This window comes from Homalodisca vitripennis, chromosome 5 (assembly GCF_021130785.1).
Source record: "Homalodisca vitripennis isolate AUS2020 chromosome 5, UT_GWSS_2.1, whole genome shotgun sequence".
Classification (NCBI taxonomy): Eukaryota; Metazoa; Arthropoda; class Insecta; order Hemiptera; family Cicadellidae; genus Homalodisca; species Homalodisca vitripennis.
The window spans coordinates 3520417-3539304 of record NC_060211.1 but is presented as its reverse complement, the minus strand read 5'-3'; the positions used below and the strand labels follow the sequence as shown (position 1 = coordinate 3539304).

Genomic DNA, 18888 nt, shown 5'->3' with positions numbered 1-18888 from the left:
ATGCCCAGTGAGGACAGCGTGTTAAAGTCACCGTTCAGCTCCTTGCCGTCCAGAGTGCTGTGACTCGCGATACTGTAACAATTGACGTACCTGGATGAGGAGTGTGGTGTTCGGGAGGATGCCCAGTGAGGACAGCGTGTCAAAGTCACCGTTCAGCTCCTTGCCGACCTGAGTGCTGTGACTCGCGATACTGTAACATATGACGTACCTGGAGGAGGAGTGTGGTGTTCGGGAGGATGCCCAGTGAGGACAGCGTGTTAAAGTCACCGTTCAGCTCCTTGCCGTCCAGAGTGCTGTGACTCGCGATACTGTAACAATTGACGTACCTGGATGAGGAGTGTGGTGTTCGGGAGGATGCCCAGTGAGGACAGCGTGTCAAAGTCACCGTTCAGCTCCTTGCCGACCTGAGTGCTGTGACTCGCGATACTGTAACATATGACGTACCTGGAGGAGGAGTGTGGTGTTCGGGAGGATGCCCAGTGAGGACAGCGTGTTAAAGTCACCGTTCAGCTCCTTGCCGTCCAGAGTGCTGTGACTCGCGATACTGTAACAATTGACGTACCTGGATGAGGAGTGTGGTGTTCGGGAGGATGCCCAGTGAGGACAGCGTGTTAAAGTCACCGTTCAGCTCCTTGCCGTCCAGAGTGCTGTGACTCGCGATACTGTAACAACTGACGTACCTGGAGGAGGAGTGTGGTGTTCGGGAGGATGCCCAGTGAGGACAGCGTGTTAAAGTCACCGTTCAGCTCCTTGCCGTCCAGAGTGCTGTGACTCGCGATACTGTAACAAATGACGTACCTGGAGGAGGAGTGTGGTGTTCGGGAGGATGCCCAGTGAGGACAGCGTGTTTAAGTCACCGTTCAGCTCCTTGCCGTCCAGAGTGCTGTGACTCGCGATACTGTAACATATGACGTACCTGGAGGAGGAGTGTGGTGTTCGGGAGGATGTCCAGTGAGGACAGCGTGTTAAAGTCACCGTTCAGCTCCTTGCCGTCCAGAGTGCTGTGACTCGCGATACTGTAACAACTGACGTACCTGGAGGAGGAGTGTGGTGTTCGGGAGGATGCCCAGTGAGGACAGCGTGTTAAAGTCACCGTTCAGCTCCTTGCCGTCCAGAGTGCTGAGGTGTTGGTCGAACGGTGCCACCGCCAGCTGACCCGTGATCTGGGGACATTCAACATTCACAATCACACATTCGTATTTAGTCACAAATTGCTATCGTACAGATGATGACAAAGAAAATTTGATTAAATCATATAAGGAGAAATAAGACGCATGAGTACATTTTGGAGGCCATTGGTATCGAAGAGATAGGACGAGGCGTACAAGAAGTTACTGTTTTTAAAACCCTGATCCCTCTTTTTCAGTCCACGATCTAAAAAAAGGGCAAACACAGTAAATTGCATAATATCACACTGCTTTGGTACAAGACAGAAATCGGATTTCGTTCATTAGCGGGAGAACGCTTAACATTAAAGTCAGTAATATAATAAAAACATGAGCTTGGAAGCTATTCATTTGTCTTTAAAATGTAACATGTACCAAAACCACTATGCTTACATACTTAAGTCCATCAGTACCCATAATAATAATAATAATAATAATAATAATAATAGAGGGAAACAATCACAGAGCCCGATACAGGCGAAGCCAACATTCGACTGTACATTACTGATTACTGATCAAATAAAGGTTTCTTGGTTTACAGATGATTGGGGAATAAAAATCGTTACCAAGAATAAATTCAACAAAGATATTAAAATGACTACCTAGATATACAAAGTATCCACACAGTCATGTCACACTTTTAAAGAAGTTTATTAAAAAAGTATATAAAGTGCAAGAACACGGTTATATGATATTATAGAATACTTTACGTCAGTATATCTGAGCTCGACACGAGCAGCACGAAGCGCCCTGCAGACGTCCAAGCGAACTTCGTCTAATCCCACAATCTGATCAGGATTTCTGCGGTAATAGATGAAACCCGAGCTCTTATTCGTTGCTTTAAATAGTCAATATACGAACGTTAAGGAGATGCACATCGCTGGTACGTGGGATATGTCATGTTCGGACTTGTTACATAAGCTGTCTGCTTCCTTACACTTCTCATGACACAATCGACAATATACGAACGTTAAGGAGATGCACATCGCTGGTACGTGGGATATGTCATGTTCGGACTTGTTACATAAGCTGTCTGCTTCCTTACACTTCTCATGACACAATCTCCAGAAGTAAACTTTGCTAGCCCAAAAATACACTGAACATTTCTTTGCAAATTTGCCATGATGACTGTTTTCTTAAAAACGTTAGCAACCAGATGACAACAACGGGTAACTGAATTGATGAAAACTAAACTTTAAAAGCAACTGTTTAATTTACATTTGTTTCATAGACCTGCGACCAATAATAAACAATTAGCTATAAACAACTAACCTTCAAAGAGCATATTGGGGCCCACATAAATTTCTTTTTACAATTTCCAGTTTAAGTTTGTCGACAGAATATTTGGTACCTACGTAATTTTATTTGGCACCACCAGGCTTCAAACCCGCAACGGTCCGCCTGAGTCAGCCGAGTAATACACAACTTTATTTGTCTTGGGGTCCAGTGCACCCTTGTATGCCGTTTAAGGTTGGGTTTTTCATCATTACCTGTATTTGATTATATTGGTTGTAACGTCGTTTTTGTGGCTTTTTGTAAAATCAATTACGTAAATTTTCTTAATGAACAAGACAATGTTTAATCAATAAGCAATAATAAAAAGTTACTATTATAAAATTATTATAAAACCAGTGTGTTTAATTATATAGCCTTTATTTTTATGGTTAAATTTTGCCTATATTTGAGAGTTTGTGTAAGATAGGTCATAATGGCAATGGAATAAATAAATTCATACGTCACTCCTACATATTATACAGTATTAACTACAGTGCACTTTTAGTCCAAAACCTTACAAAAACTCATACACATGGTTATTTTCAAACAGTTTACAGTTTTTCATCAACATTACACATTTTGGGAGAGTAATTTAACACACACACACACACACACACATATATATATATATATATATATATATATATATATATATATATATATATATAAATCTTCAATAAGAAATCTTCAAATGTATTAAACAGTTTCTATATTTCGGCTTAAGCCATCTTCAGGAAATTAAAAAAATATAAATAGGGCTATAAAAACAGAATAAACATAAAACATATATATATATATATATATATATATATGTTTTATGTATATATATATATATATATATATACATTCATTAAATTTGTATAACTGGCAATAGCCTAATTTAATTTCAATAAACATTGAATTTATTGTTTAATAAATTATTAAATAATTAATTATAATAATAAATAATTAAATAATAAACATTCAATGTTTATTGAAATTATATATATATATATATATATATATATATATCGTTTTTAACCAATATATTACAGCTCACACACAAATAGCCTAAGGAAACAAATAAAACTTATATAAATGAAATTTATTTATGTTTCATATATTTAAGAGTTTTTTAGATGGGATCCAGTAGACCCCTGTGTTTCTGTTGAAGGACAAAAATACATGTGTGCCTTTTGAAGGTTAAAAGTGTGACATGACTTTGTGTCTTTTATTATAAATTAATCGATTCAGAGCTTTCACACAGTTCTGCGTAAAAATATAGTTTCAATATGCTAATCTATCGTCACATGCGATACATCTGTGGCCCCAGTCATGAGCGTCCGCACTAGACCGGCTGCTAACGACGCGTGCGTCCAGGGAAGGTTACGGTTCTTCGGCCGGCCACAGTGGCAAAAACGGGGCTAAGCCGTGGGGTAACATCCCCCCCCCCCCGATATATCCTAGTCAAATTGTTTAAGACGTGACAAAAAGGGCGGTAACAAATGCGGTGCCAGTGCCAGGCGCAGGCCGCCCGTCCAAGGAGCAACAATTAAACATAACCGCGTCCATCAATCGCAAGACAAAAAGCAAGGGTCCAGTCTTGTTCCCCCACCGCGCCGTCGAGTGTTCACGACAAAACCGTGATTAACGGCACCCTATTAGCGAGTGTATGCTAAATTAGCCGGACACCGTGATAAGTTCGGGGCTCCGCATTAGTCATAAGGACAAAAACCGAGGAGTTGCCGCTTCTGCCAGCTCCGCGCCGCCGTCACTTTTAATCTCGACCGCACCTCCAGGTTTTGCCGCGCGGAAGAAAACTTTTGTGCGCGTGCTAAATTAATAGCTCTCCCGGATAAACGCAAGAACTGTGTTGCAAAAAGTCTAAACAAAGATAAATGTAATTTTACCCGGAGAAAACTAACGTATTACAATACTAACGGAATGTTACTTACGGCCTCCGTAAAGTGAGTAACCAACTATAACAGATAATACTAGTTAGTAATGACAGAGTTAGTCATTTATTCTCTGAACACAAAATACTAACTTTTACTCAACTGCACAAGTACAGCACTATTATGTATGTTCATAAAAACCAAAATAATTTTAGACATAGACAGATACAAAGAGTTACACGTGCAGCACAGTATGATTTGCTTAAAGTACCTTTTGTTGTTAAAGAATCAAGCAGACATCAGTTTTGTTATTTGGGCTCACAGATTTTCAACAGATTTCTCCAATCATATGGCAATGAATTGTACTTAGATAAAAACCCGAAAGTTAAAATGAAAGCCACTGAGTTTGTTACAGCCATAGATGTATGAATTATTATATTGTAAAATTTACTCTTTTTTGAATATAAAAATGTAGAATATATTTATACTTTATTGTTATGTTGTATTATTTATTTGATTGATGCTGTTATAAATGTTTTTGTATGCTGGTTAACTATTCCTTGTTAGATTATTTTTGTATTGTTTGATTATTTTTATTATGTTTGAATTGTTATATTGTAAAATTTACTGTTTGTTGAATATAAAATGCCGAATAGATTTACACTTTATTGTTAAGTTCTATTATTTATTTGATTGATACTGCTATAAATGTTTTTGTATGTTGGTTAATTACTCCTTGTTAGATAATTTATATAATATATTTATTAAATAACTGTTAATTAATTACTAATCATTGTTAAGTTTTTAAAGTTTATTGTTAAGTTAGTAAGAAACAACTGAAGTATTCAATAACTCAAGGAACTGCCAGTCAACAGTAAAACTTATATTTATATAATTTTTAGTGAACAGTTTTTTATACTCCGCACGCGCTAGGTGAGCGCATGGAGTTTTGATGCATGTATTGTTTGTATGTTTTCAAGAAATAAATGATTTGATTACTGATTACTAATTAAAATACACAGACATGTACAACATTTTCAACAAAATCACAAATGTTATGTTTAATCTCATTATATTACAGTTATTTCAAGTCCTATCCGGCCATTTATTAATTTCCATGTATATAGCTAGCACATGGCTATTGTACTTATAGATAGCACTCTTGTTTTCACATAACCTTGAAAATTAAAAAAATACCATAATTCTGTTTCGTTTTTAATGTATTGCGAATTAATATTATATCACTATGGTATTATTCACTATGGTATGATATTGAAAACCATAAGTATGTGGAGGACCATTGGGGTGTGAATTCCTCTAAAGTAAACACACCCGATAACGTTATAACAACAAAAATTAGGTAGATTTTAAAATAAATAGCTAGTGAGGTAAACTTATTTTTGATATTATAAATTGCTGATAAACTATATTTCGACAGTACACATGGTTCCCACACTTACAGCAGAATTTATAAGTAACCTTTGAACACTTTAGTAGTTTTCTCTTTTGACAATTCACATTCCGAATTCGAAGAATCCATCTTCAGGTACTTGTAGGTAAAGGTAAATAAATGAAATAAATAACAGTTACTTTTTATATACTTCATTTATTTACCTTGACCTACAAGTACCTGAAAATGGATTCTTCGAATCCGAAACATGAATTGTAAAAATAAAAATTACAAAAGTGTTCAATGGTGTGTTCTTGTTACTTATATTAAACTATTTCGAGCTATAGGCCTACATAATCTAGAACTAGTTCAGTCTTATGCTCGTAAGCTTATCCAACTCGTGGAAAAGTGAATATCCAGCCGAGACAGAACGCTGTAAAGGACCATGTACCACATCACAGACAGCGTTCACCACTGGGTTCAAGCAGTGCGCCATCGCCATCTAGAACCGTTCCGAGAGCAGCAAAGATACTACAAACGACAGGAACTCAAATCACTTCCCTGTTGGAGGACGGAAAGATCAATTACAGTTCCAACAATCGGTACTTTCCAGGCATATTAGCGGGGCGATAAAAACGGCCGATAATAACAAAGTGCGACGTTACCGGACGAGGTGGTGGAGGGGGGGGAGATATCTCGATCTCGGACTACTTGTGATACAAAAGGATACAAATAGTGGCGATTTGTCGCAGTCAGCGGGCAGAGTGCCGCGGGCAGGCAGTCGCTCTTGATTGCACCCTCTGGGCCATCCTTATCACCTCCTCTCATCTCTTAGCGACCAATTATCCGACCAGCACTAACCCGTCTGCTGTCATATTTCACCGATTGTCACACACAACTTTCCACACAAATTATCTACTAGCAATCTTTCCCCCTGATTCTTTACCATTACAACAGAATTCAATTATCCAAAATTATTGAACATCTTCAATTTCTTGATCGTTAAAATTCAGCTCATTGTTCAGACCAATTTGCTTAATTTCTTTGTACAGATGCAAATACAAGAAGCGTATCACTTTAGGTAACACTGATATCGTACAGATTGCCGAATTCCCGACTTCCATAGGTTAGGTTTACATCCGATCATTATTTTATGGCCACGATGCTCCTTACAAAAGTGCGTGGCTACTTATTTCACCTTCCCAATTAATCCAATTCAATCAATTCGTTGACAAATGTCTACAGTACATTACTTAAAACAGAAATACGGTTTTTGTTTCCTTTAGTTGTGCTCTAAAACTTATCATTTGAATGACGGTAGCAGGCCAAGGTCTGACCTTGGAAGATGGAGACAAACACTTGGTTCAAATTTCTTAAGTCCGTGCGTGGTTCGAAATCGATCAATTAATTTTCTGTAAAAAATATTTCTTCATTCTAAACTTTCGTTGTTACTACACAATTGTTGTTGTTTCATAATATGTTGTCTTTCGTGCATGACAAATTTAGGAACAAAATCACTCAAATAAAAGAAACTTCATCTTTCGAAGCCTTTCATTTACGAAGGATGATTTGAAAGGACGAGGTTACTGACGTTAGCCTACCTTCATGCGATTCTCGTACAGATGGCAAATATCCCTAATAATGATTAATATATTATACTTTTACCATATTAACAATGACGCCGACAACACGTGTAAACCACGTGTTTACTCCAAAAACATCACTTTTTGGGAAGTTAAAATTATGGATGCTACTTGACAATAAGACATTATCCTCGTCACTCACAGCAGGATTCACTGTCATTTACCACACACAAATCCAAGGGTTCAACTTTTGATAAATGTTAAAGCTTTAATTTCTCTTATTCAGAAACGTTTTAAGTGAACGGTAGAGATAACACGACCACTTACGTGTCAATGTCACTGAAGTGGAGAGCCTGAATTGACAAATCCGCTTGCTATATAACCACATGACCACCTGAAGGTACGCGACCACTTACGTGTCAATGTCACTGAAGTGGAGAGCCTGAATTGACAAATCCGCTTGCTATATGACCACATGGCCACCTGAAGGTACGCGACCACTTACGTGGCAATGTCACTGAAGTGGAGAGCCTGAATTGACAAATCCGCTTGCTATATGACCACATGGCCACCTGAAGGTACGCGACCACTTACGTGGCAATGTCACTGAAGTGGAGAGCCTGAATTGACAAATCCGCTTGCTATAAAACCAAATGACCACCTAAAGGTACGCGACCACTTACGTGGCAATGTCACTGAAGTGGAGAGCCTGAATTGACAAATCCGCTTGCTATATGACCACATGACTACCTGAAGGTACGCGACCAATTACGTGGCAATGTTACTGAAGTGGAGAACCTGAATTGACAAATCCGCTTGCTATAAAACCAAATGACCACCTGAAGGTACGCAACCACTTACGTGACAATTTCACTGAAGTGAAGAGCTTGAATTGACAAATCCGCTTGCTATATGACCACATGGCCACCTGAAGGTACGCGACCACTTACGTGGCAATGTCACTGAAGTGGAGAGCCTGAATTGACAAATCCGCTTGCTATAAAACCAAATAACCACCTGATGGTACGCGACCACTTACATGACAATGTCACTGAAGTGGAGAGCCTCCGTTGACAAACCCGCCTGCTATATGACCACCTGAAGGTACGCGACCACTTACATGACAACGTCACTGAAGTGGAGAGCCTCCGTTGACAAACCCGCCTGCTATATAACCACATGACCACCTGACAGTACTGCAGGTCTCCTTGTATCGATAAAACTCGTAGAACTCTAAGAGCCGTGAAGAGATGCCCTCAGGAGTTCAGGATTACTGACTTTACCTTGCCTGTATATTGTCGATATAAGTGTACAGCGTGCATTTCAGGTTCGTGTCAAAGTGAGCGCATCAAAGAAACTTTTCAAAGCTCGATTAAAAGATCTTCTAGTGCAGAATGCGTTTTATTCTTCCGGTGATGAGTTCCTGAAAAATCGCTGGGAACATTAATGCATTTGTATCTCTGTTACCGAAATGAATGAAATTTTAATGTTGACGATTGTATAATAAACATACTTAATACATCTATACCTTGAATCAAAATTAATGTTTTATACGTAGTAGCCTACCTACGTATATTATATATAACTGATGAATGCAATACAATTGTATAAAATTGTATGACGCAATACAGACAATTTTGTACTCGAAAGATAAACAAAACATTGTTTCTACCAAAAACTTCGCCCACCCCCTATCTTTTGGTTTTTTCTATTTCCATCTTTTTAAGTTGTTATTCCCCGAGAAACTGCAGTTCTAGGTAAACATATCACACATCAGATCCAGTCCACTTAGAGACCCCAATCAACCTGCTGGCGTTTATCGGGAATTTCCCACGCGACAAGGTTTGACAAGAAGGGCGTTCATAGCTTTACAAGGGAGCCAAACAGTCATTTCCCACAAGTATTTCACCTGTTTGATCTACAAAAAACACCGTCCCACATTCAATTGATAGATCTCGTAACAAGACACCACAGACAGACAGATACTTTATGTTTGACCGTATATAAAAACTTCTCGACCAGGACAGGTCCACGATGCCAAACCGTGTTCAGCAATTGCCGATAACCTGATCACGACATTACATAGTTGCCAAGCTATCGCAGTCGTGTAACCGTTCTGTGTCAAATGTAAATATGTTGTTATGTAACACATCCAGTAAGGGGGGTCACCGGACACTACGGAGTATTAACTATGCAAACGTTATACAATTACCGCTACCCGTCCAAAGTTAAGAAATGTTTAATTCCTCTAAAGGAAAGTACTTCACTAGTTGCGGTATTTCGACGTAAAAAGTTGTCCTGCTCAGTGGGAGGCGTGTACGAATATTTGTTAACAAGTCTTTCAACTGCTTCAATTGTGACTGTTTAGGCTTTCGTGTTTATAATGGGAACACAGACACAGACAGTCTTGTATAATTAGCATTACGGTTGTCAACTAATTAAAACTAAATAATACACACATGGCCGTCTGTAGTAGGAGCCACGAGAGAACTTTCTTTTTATTAGTATAATAATGGTGACAATACTTAACGTAGTCATGGTGGGAAGGGTTGATTCGATGTGAATGTTGAGTTTAGCTCCAGTTCATCTTCCTCTTGGTGCAACGTCTGAAATCTGACGCTGTAATGTGTAGGAAAATCGGTTGCTCAACCGTGTCAGTCAACATCGTAGTGCACTGAATCGTGCACCTGATGAGACGATGAGAACATCTCTTCATCTGGATTACACTATGTTATATAGTGTAGGTGTGTCTGATATCGACATGCACGGTGACACAACACGTAACCACACGATAATTACACTATGTTATATAGTGTAGGTGTGTCTGATATCGACATTCACGGTGACACAACACGTAACCACACGATAATTACACTATGTTATAATAGTGTAGGTGTGTCTGATATCGACATTCACGGTGACACAACACGTAACCCACACGATAATTACACTATGTTATATAGTGTAGGTGTGTCTGATATCGACATTGCACGGTGACACAACACGTAACCACACGATAATTACACTATGTTATATAGTGTAGGTGTGTCTGATATCGACATTCACGGTGACACAACACGTAACCACACGATAATTACACTATGTTATATAGTGTAGGTGTGTCTGATATCGACATTCACGGTGACACAACACGTAACCACACGATAATTACACTATATGTTATATAGTGTAGGTGTGTCTGATATCGACATGCACGGTGACACAACACGTAACCACACGATAATTACACTATGTTATATAGTGTAGGTGTTGTCCTGATATCGACATTCACGGTGACACAAACACGTAAACCACACGATAATTACACTATGTTATATAGTGTAGGTGTGTCTGATATCGACATTCACGGTGACACAACACGTAACCACACGATAATTTACACTATGTTATATAGTGTAGGTGTGTCTGATATCGACATTCACGGTGACACAACACGTAACCACACGATAATTTACACTATGTTATATAGTGTAGGTGTGTCTGATATCGACATTCACGGTGACACAACACGTAACCACACGATAATTACACTATGTTATATAGTGTAGGTGTGTCCCTGATATCGACATTCACGGTGACACAACACGTAACCACACGATAATTACACTATGTTATATAGTGTAGGTGTGTCTGATATCGACATGCACGGTGACACAACACGTTAACCACACGATAATTAATTACACTATGTTATATAGTGTAGGTGTGTCTGATATCGACATGCACGGTGACACCAACACGTAACCACACGATAATTACACTATGTTATAATAGTGTAGGTGTGTGTCTGATATCGACATTCACGGTGACACAACACGTAACCACACGATAATTACACTATGTTATATAGTGTAGGTGTGTCTGATATCGACATTCACGGTGACACACAACACGTAACCACACGATAATTACACTATGTTATATAGTGTAGGTGTGTCTGATATCGACATGCACGGTGACACAACACGTAACCACACGATAATTACACTATGTTATATAGTGTAGGTGTGTCTGATATCGACATTCACGGTGACACCAACACGTAACCATCACACGATAATTACACTATGTTATATAGTGTAGGTTGTGTCTGATATCGACATTCACGGTGACACAAACACGTAACCACACGATAATTACACTATGTTATATAGTGTAGGTGTGTCTGATATCGACATGCACGGTGACACAACACGTAACCACACGATAATTACACTATGTTATATAGTGTAGGTGTGTCTGATATCGACATTCACGGTGACACAACACGTAACCACACGATAATTACACTATGTTATATAGTGTAGGTGTGTCTGATATCGACATTCACGGTGACACAACACGTAACCACACGATAATTACACTATGTTATATAGTGTAGGTGTGTCTGATATCGACATTCACGGTGACACAACACGTAACCACACGATAATTACACTATGTTATATAGTGTAGGTGTGTCTGATATCGACATTCACGGTGACACAACACGTAAACCACACGATAATTACACTATGTTATATAGTGTAGGTGTGTCTGATATCGACATTCACGGTGACACAACACGTAACCACACGATAATTACACTATGTTATATAGTGTAGGTGTGTCTGATATCGACATGCACGGTGACACAACACGTAACCACACACGATAATTACACTATGTTTATATAGTGTAGGTGTGTCTGATATCGACATGCACGGTGACACAACACGTAACCACACGATAATTACACTATGTTATATAGTGTAGGTGTGTCTGATATCGACATTCACGGTGAAACAACACGTAACCACACGATAATTACACTATGTTTATATAGTGTAGGGTGTGTCTGATATCGACATTCACGGTGACACAACACGTAACCACACGATAATTACACTATGTTATATAGTGTAGGTGTGTCTGATATCGACATGCACGGTGACACAACACGTAACCACACGATAATTACACTATGTTATATAGTGTAGGTGTGTCTGATATCGACATTCCACGGTGACACAACACGTAACCACACGATAATTACACTATGTTATATAGTGTAGGTGTGTCTGATATCGACATTCACGGTGACACAACACGTAACCACACGATAATTACACTATGTTATATAGTGTAGGTGTGTCTGATATCGACATGCACGGTGACACAACACGTAACCACACGATAATTACACTATGTTATACAGTGTAGGTGTGTCTGATATCGACATTCACGGTGACACAACACGTAACCACACGATAATTACACTATGTTATATAGTGTAGGTGTGTCTGATATCGACATTCACGGTGACACAACACGTAACCACACGATAATTACACTATTTAATGTAACGGATGCAACGCCATAACAGTCTCTTCAAAAACTTGCTTAATAAAAAAGGCCTTGGTACGAATATAGATGGTTGAGAATTACTTGATTCACAATAATCTTTTTAACTGAACTTGCACACTTTTATGTACTATTCGAATAACGCCTTAAAATGCTTTATAGTACTTAAAAAACGTTTAAAAATTCTAATATTTATTTTATTCTAGATTGAATTTGATATTTTTATAAAGGTCCATCCTTAGTACAAAGATTTGGGAATTGTGCTTTGAACTCTTTTAGAAAATACACCTGCTACCCACCCGAATTCTCCCTCTTTTCCATCTTGCTGTGGCAGGAACCTTCCTGAATTAATTCTGAAGAAAACGTATTCACTGGTCAGAGTTTAACATTCACCAAAGGCTATAGACAACAAGAGTAGGATAGGTTTACACGTGAACATTACAACTGAACAAATAGAATTGGCAAGCGAGTTGCCCTGTTAAGCCCATTACACAACGCCTAAGCGCCTTATAATCCGGTTCCCCTCTCATTTATTAATTCCTTACGATTGTGATAATTCCCCCACGGGAATGAATAAGCAGCCTACAGTCGCCATTTAGGGGAAACAACAACCAAGATTAAGAAGTAAACACGTCAGAACTTCCACGGCTGTTTCAACTGCAATATCTATCTCTGGGGCTGTCTAGAAATTACTGCAACTCTCATCAGAATTTTGCATATGTCCACGATTCCAGATAAATGGCTTGTATTTCCGATAAAAGTTGCATTATTGAATTATTACAAAACGAAACATCACAACATATTAATAATATTCTAACAATACAACGACCAAGTAATGAGTCAGAAACATCCAAGTATAAACAAAATTTTCTTTATACAGCTCTATAAACACAATTTGTTACCACTGTGAAGAAATAAGAACACTTATCGATCGACGATCGAAACTCGCACTTCCCAGTCACGTGTTGTGCACTATAAGAAAGGGATGTAACTAAACAAGGAGTAAATGGTATAGTGGGAAAGGTAAAAGTACCCGATATATTCAGTCCTTTTAATTATCCTATAGAGATAACAAGATCGAAACTCGCACTTCCCAGTCACGTGTTGTGCACTATAAAAGGGATGTAACTAAACAAGGAGTAAATGGTATAGTGGGAAAGGTAAAACTACCCGATATATTCAGTCCTTTTAATTATCCTATAGAGATAACAAGATCGAAACTCGCACTTCCCAGTCACGTGTTGTGCACTATAAGAAAGGGATGTAACTAAACAAGGAGTAAATGGTATAGTGGGAAAGGTAAAAGTACCCGATATATTCAGTCCTTTTAATTATCCTATAGAGATAACAAGATCGAAACTCGCACTTCCCAGTCACGTGTTGTGCACTATAAGAAAGGTATGTAACTAAACAAGGAGTAAATGGTATAGTGGGAAAGGTAAAAGTACCCGATATATTCAGTCCTTTTAATTATCCTATAGAGATAACAAGATCGAAACTCGCACTTCCCAGTCACGTGTTGTGCACTATAAGAAAGGGATGTAACTAAACAAGGAGTAAATGGTATAGTGGGAAAGGTAAAAGTACCCGATATATTCATTCCTTTTAATTATCCTATTGAGATAACTAGTACTGACTCCCAAAAGGTGCATATGCCTACCATATTAACACGACACGAGCAGGCAGAGGATATACTCTCACACCTCAGATGGCAAATAATACCACCCATTTAAAATTCATCTATCTCCTGCATGTGAGAGACAAACTAGCTTTTGGAAACCCGTACAATTCCAACATTCATCTAAGCCGAAAGATGAGATCCAATATCATTAAGAATTCTGCATTCTAAGAGGATTAACCTTAAACCCAGGGGGGTATTAGGAGTAAACAATAAGCCTTTCAACACTTTTGTAGATATTACTTTTACAATGTACATTTCTGTTAGTAGACCTAGCCAGTATCACATAAACTAGCCGCCATTAAGTTACATACACACGGCATCATGACGCTTAATGCAACGACCACGCGTTCTCAAGCAACTTATAATTACATGAGCAGCAATCTCAAACATACGGCAGTTGAAACGGAACTGGACACACAAACGTCTTTCCCTTTATAGCGAGCATTATACACGATACAAAGTAATGTTGATAGTCTAACAGGAGACAATGAAGGCAGAACTGTCCGACTCTCACCCCAAGTCCAGGCAGCTTGTAACCCGCGGCGCTACAGTACTGTTGACGGTCTAACAGGAGACAGTGCTGGCAGGACTGTCCGACTCTCACCCCAAGTCCAGGCAGCTTGTAACCCGCGGCGCTACAGTACTGTTGACAGTCTAACAGGAGACAATGAAGGCAGAACTGTCCGACTCTCACCCCAAGTCCAGGCAGCTTGTAACCCGCGGCGCTACAGTACTGTTGACGGTCTAACAGGAGACAGTGCTGGCAGGACTGTCCGACTCTCACCCCAAGTCCAGGCAGCTTGTAACCCGCGGCGCTACAGTACTGTTGACAGTCTAACAGGAGACAATGAAGGCAGGACTGTCCGACTCTCACCCCAAGTCCAGGCAGCTTGTAACCCGCGGCGCTACAGTACTGTTGACATTCTAACAGGAGACAGTGCTGGCAGGACTGTCCGACTCTCACCCCAAGTCCAGGCAGCTTGTAACCCGCGGCGCTACAGTACTGTTGACGGTCTAACAGGAGACAATGAAGGCAGAACTGTCCGACTCTCACCCCAAGTCCAGACAGCTTGTAACCCGCGGTGCTACAGTACTGTTGACAGTCTAACAGGAGACAATGAAGGCAGAACTGTCCGACTCTCACCCCAAGTCCAGGCAGCTTGTAACCCGCGGTGCTACAGTACTGTTGACATTCTAACAGGAGACAATGCAGGCAGGACTGTCCGACTCTCACCCCAAGTCCAGGCAGCTTGTAACCCGCGGTGCTACAGTACTGTTGACATTCTAACAGGAGACAATGCAGGCAGGACTGTCCGACTCTCACCCCAAGTCCAGGCAGCTTGTAACCCGCGGTGCTACAGTACTGTTGACATTCTAGCAGGAGACAGTGCTGGCAGGACTGTCCGACTCTCACCCCAAGTCCAGGCAGCTTGTAACCCGCGGTGCTACAGTACTGTTGACATTCTAACAGGAGACAGTGCAGGCAGGACTGTCCGACTCTCACCCCAAGTCCAGGCAGCTTGTAACCCGCGGTGCTACAGTACTGTTGACATTCTAGCAGGAGACAGTGCTGGCAGGACTGTCCGACTCTCACCCCAAGTCCAGGCAGCTTGTAACCCGCGGTGCTACAGTACTGTTGACATTCTAACAGGAGACAGTGCAAGCAGGACTGTCCGACTCTCACCCCAAGTCCAGGCAGCTTGTAACCCGCGGTGCTACAGTACTGTTGACATTCTAACAGGAGACAATGCAGGCAGGACTGTCCGACTCTCACCCCAAGTCCAGGCAGCTTGTAACCCGCGGTGCTACAGTACTGTTGACATTCTAACAGGAGACAGTGCAAGCAGGACTGTCCGACTCTCACCTCAAGTCCGGGCAGTTTGTAACCCGCGGCGCTAAAGTAACGTTGACAGTCTAGCAGGAGACAGTGCTGGCAGGACTGTCCGACTGTCACCCCAAGTCCAGGCAGCTTGTAACCCGCGGCGCTACAGTACTGTTGACGGTCTAACAGGAGACAGTGCTGGCAGGACTGTCCGACTCTCACCCCAAGTCCAGGCAGGCAGTTTGTAACCCGCGGCGCTAAAGTGACGTTGACAGTCTAGCAGGAGACAGTGCTGGCAGGACTGTCCGACTCTCACCCCAAGTCCAGGCAGCTTGTAACCCGCGGTGCTACAGTACTGTTGACATTCTAACAGGAGACAATGCAGGCAGGACTGTCCGACTCTCTCCCCAAGTCCAGGCAGCTTGTAACCCGCGGTGCTACAGTACTGTTGACATTCTAACAGGAGACAGTGCAAGCAGGACTGTTCGACTCTCACCCCAAGTCCAGGCAGCTTGTAACCCGCGGCGCTACAGTACTGTTGACGGTCTAACAGGAGACAGTGCTGGCAGGACTGTCCGACTCTCACCACAAGTCCAGGCAGCTTGTAACCCGCGGCGCTACATTACTGTTGACGGTTTAACAGGAGACAGTGCTGGCAGGACTGGCCGACTCTCACCCCAAGTCCTGGCAGTTTGTAACCCTCGGCGCTAAATTAACGTTGACAGTCTAGCAGTAGACAGTGCTGGCAGGACTGTCCGACTCTCACCCCAAGTCCAGGCAGCTTGTAACCCGCGGCGCTACATTACTGTTGACGGTTTAACAGGAGACAGTGCTGGCAGGACTGTCCGACTCTCACCCCAAGTCCAGGCAGCTTGTAACCCGCGGCGCTACAGTACTGTTGACGGTCTAACAGGAGACAGTGCTGCCAGGACTGTCCGACTCTCACCACAAGTCCAGACAGCTTGTAACCCGCGGCGCTACAGTACTGTTGACAGTCTAGCAGGAGACAGTGCTGGCAGGACTGTCCGACTCTCACCACAAGTCCAGGCAGGCAGTTTGTAACCCGCGGCGCTAAAGTGACGTTGACAGTCTAGCAGGAGACAGTGCAGACAGGACTGTCCGACTCTCACCCCAAGTCCAGGCAGCTTGTAACCCTTGGTGCTACAGTACTGTTGACAGTCTAGCAGGAGACAGTGCTGGCAGGACTGTCCGACTCTCACCACAAGTCCAGGCAGGCAGTTTGTAACCCGCGGCGCTAAAGTGACGTTGACAGTCTAACAGGAGACAGTGCTGGCAGGACTGTCCGACTCTCACCCCAAGTCCAGACAGCTTGTAACCCGCGGCGCTACAGTACTGTTGACAGTCTAGCAGGAGACAGTGCTGGCAGGACTGTCCGACTCTCACCACAAGTCCAGGCAGGCAGTTTGTAACCCGCGGCGCTAAAGTGACGTTGACAGTCTAGCAGGAGACAGTGCAGACAGGACTGTCCGACTCTCACCCCAAGTCCAGGCAGCTTGTAACCCTTGGTGCTACAGTACTGTTGACATTCTAACAGGAGACAGTGCAAGCAGGACTGTCCGACTCTCACCCCAAGTCCGGGCAGTTTGTAACCCGCGGCGCTAAAGTAACGTTGACAGTCAAGCAGGAGACAGTGCTGGCAGGACTGTCCGACTCTCAGCCCAAGTCCGGGCAGTTTGTAACCCGCGGCGCTAAAGTAACGTTGACAGTCAAGCAGGAGACAGTGCAAGCAGGACTGTCCGACTCTCACCACAAGTCCAGGCAGGCAGTTTGTAACCCGCGGCGCTAAAGTGACGTTGACAGTCTAGCAGGAGACAGTGCAAGCAGGACTGTCCGACTCTCACCCCAAGTCCGGGCAGTTTGTAACCCGCGGCGCTAAAGTAACGTTGACAGTCTAGCAGGAGACAGTGCAGACAGGACTGTCCGACTCTCACCCCAAGTCCGGGCAGCTTGTAACCCGCGGCGCTAACTGTACCCGCCAAAGTGGCACGTTCACGGTTTACGATCGACCTCGCGTAGTTAGCCGTCAAAGTATGACCGGAAGATGATCGTGTTTCATTTAAAACTATTACCGGTGTGCCGTGGCCTGTGATTAGGCATTGTTCACCAGCTGGTTTACGAGGCTGGCCGGGCCATAGATTGAAATGTGCCTGTTTACTACCGCCTCAATGACAACCTAATGGCCCGTATTTACTCGCAAGTTCAATGTCTTCATCAGCCGGTTTACTGCCGGAGTTGCACCTCACCAGATTCTCTCCTTTTCCCTTGTGCTGCGGTAACCTGTGGTTTGGGAAACGTTACGAACAAGGTCTGTAAATGACTCGGCTCAGTCACCAGAGTATTCCAGGGTTCCACGCTCGGTCCGATAATGTTACACTTGTAAACTTCATCACACTGTAGCTGCTGAACGACCAGGTGTATCAGTAGTTATGATGGCATGGCCCATTTTCACTCTTTAAATTAGATACAAAACATAGAAAACATCTCCTAGACCGAATGCTTTTAAAACAGATAAAATAATAGAACAATGGCAGATATTCAATGTAGGTATTGTTGAACCATGCAGTTATTTTTTAATACTTTAGTACATTTTAATACGGTACATAATTTACTAGATAAACTAGTTTAGGTATGGAAAACATCTGTTTTAGTTTCTATAAGAAAACATAGTTCTGTGAAAAACACTAACATACATATAAACTTATTTAGTGATTA

At 41.7% G+C, this 18888-nt stretch overlaps 1 protein-coding gene across 3 annotated transcripts in view; it reads right to left on the bottom strand.

The window, feature by feature from the left end:
• Positions 1-956: 956 nt before the first annotated feature.
• Positions 957-18888, bottom strand: part of LOC124361727 (ubiquitin carboxyl-terminal hydrolase 48-like) — a 213769-nt gene continuing 195837 nt past the window's right edge. For all 3 annotated transcript variants that reach the window (XM_046815669.1, XM_046815668.1, XM_046815670.1), the window contains one exon: positions 957-1163. In XM_046815669.1, coding sequence (XP_046671625.1) covers positions 972-1163 — 192 coding nt within the window. In that variant the 3' untranslated portion in view covers positions 957-971. The remainder of the gene's footprint in view (positions 1164-18888) is intronic.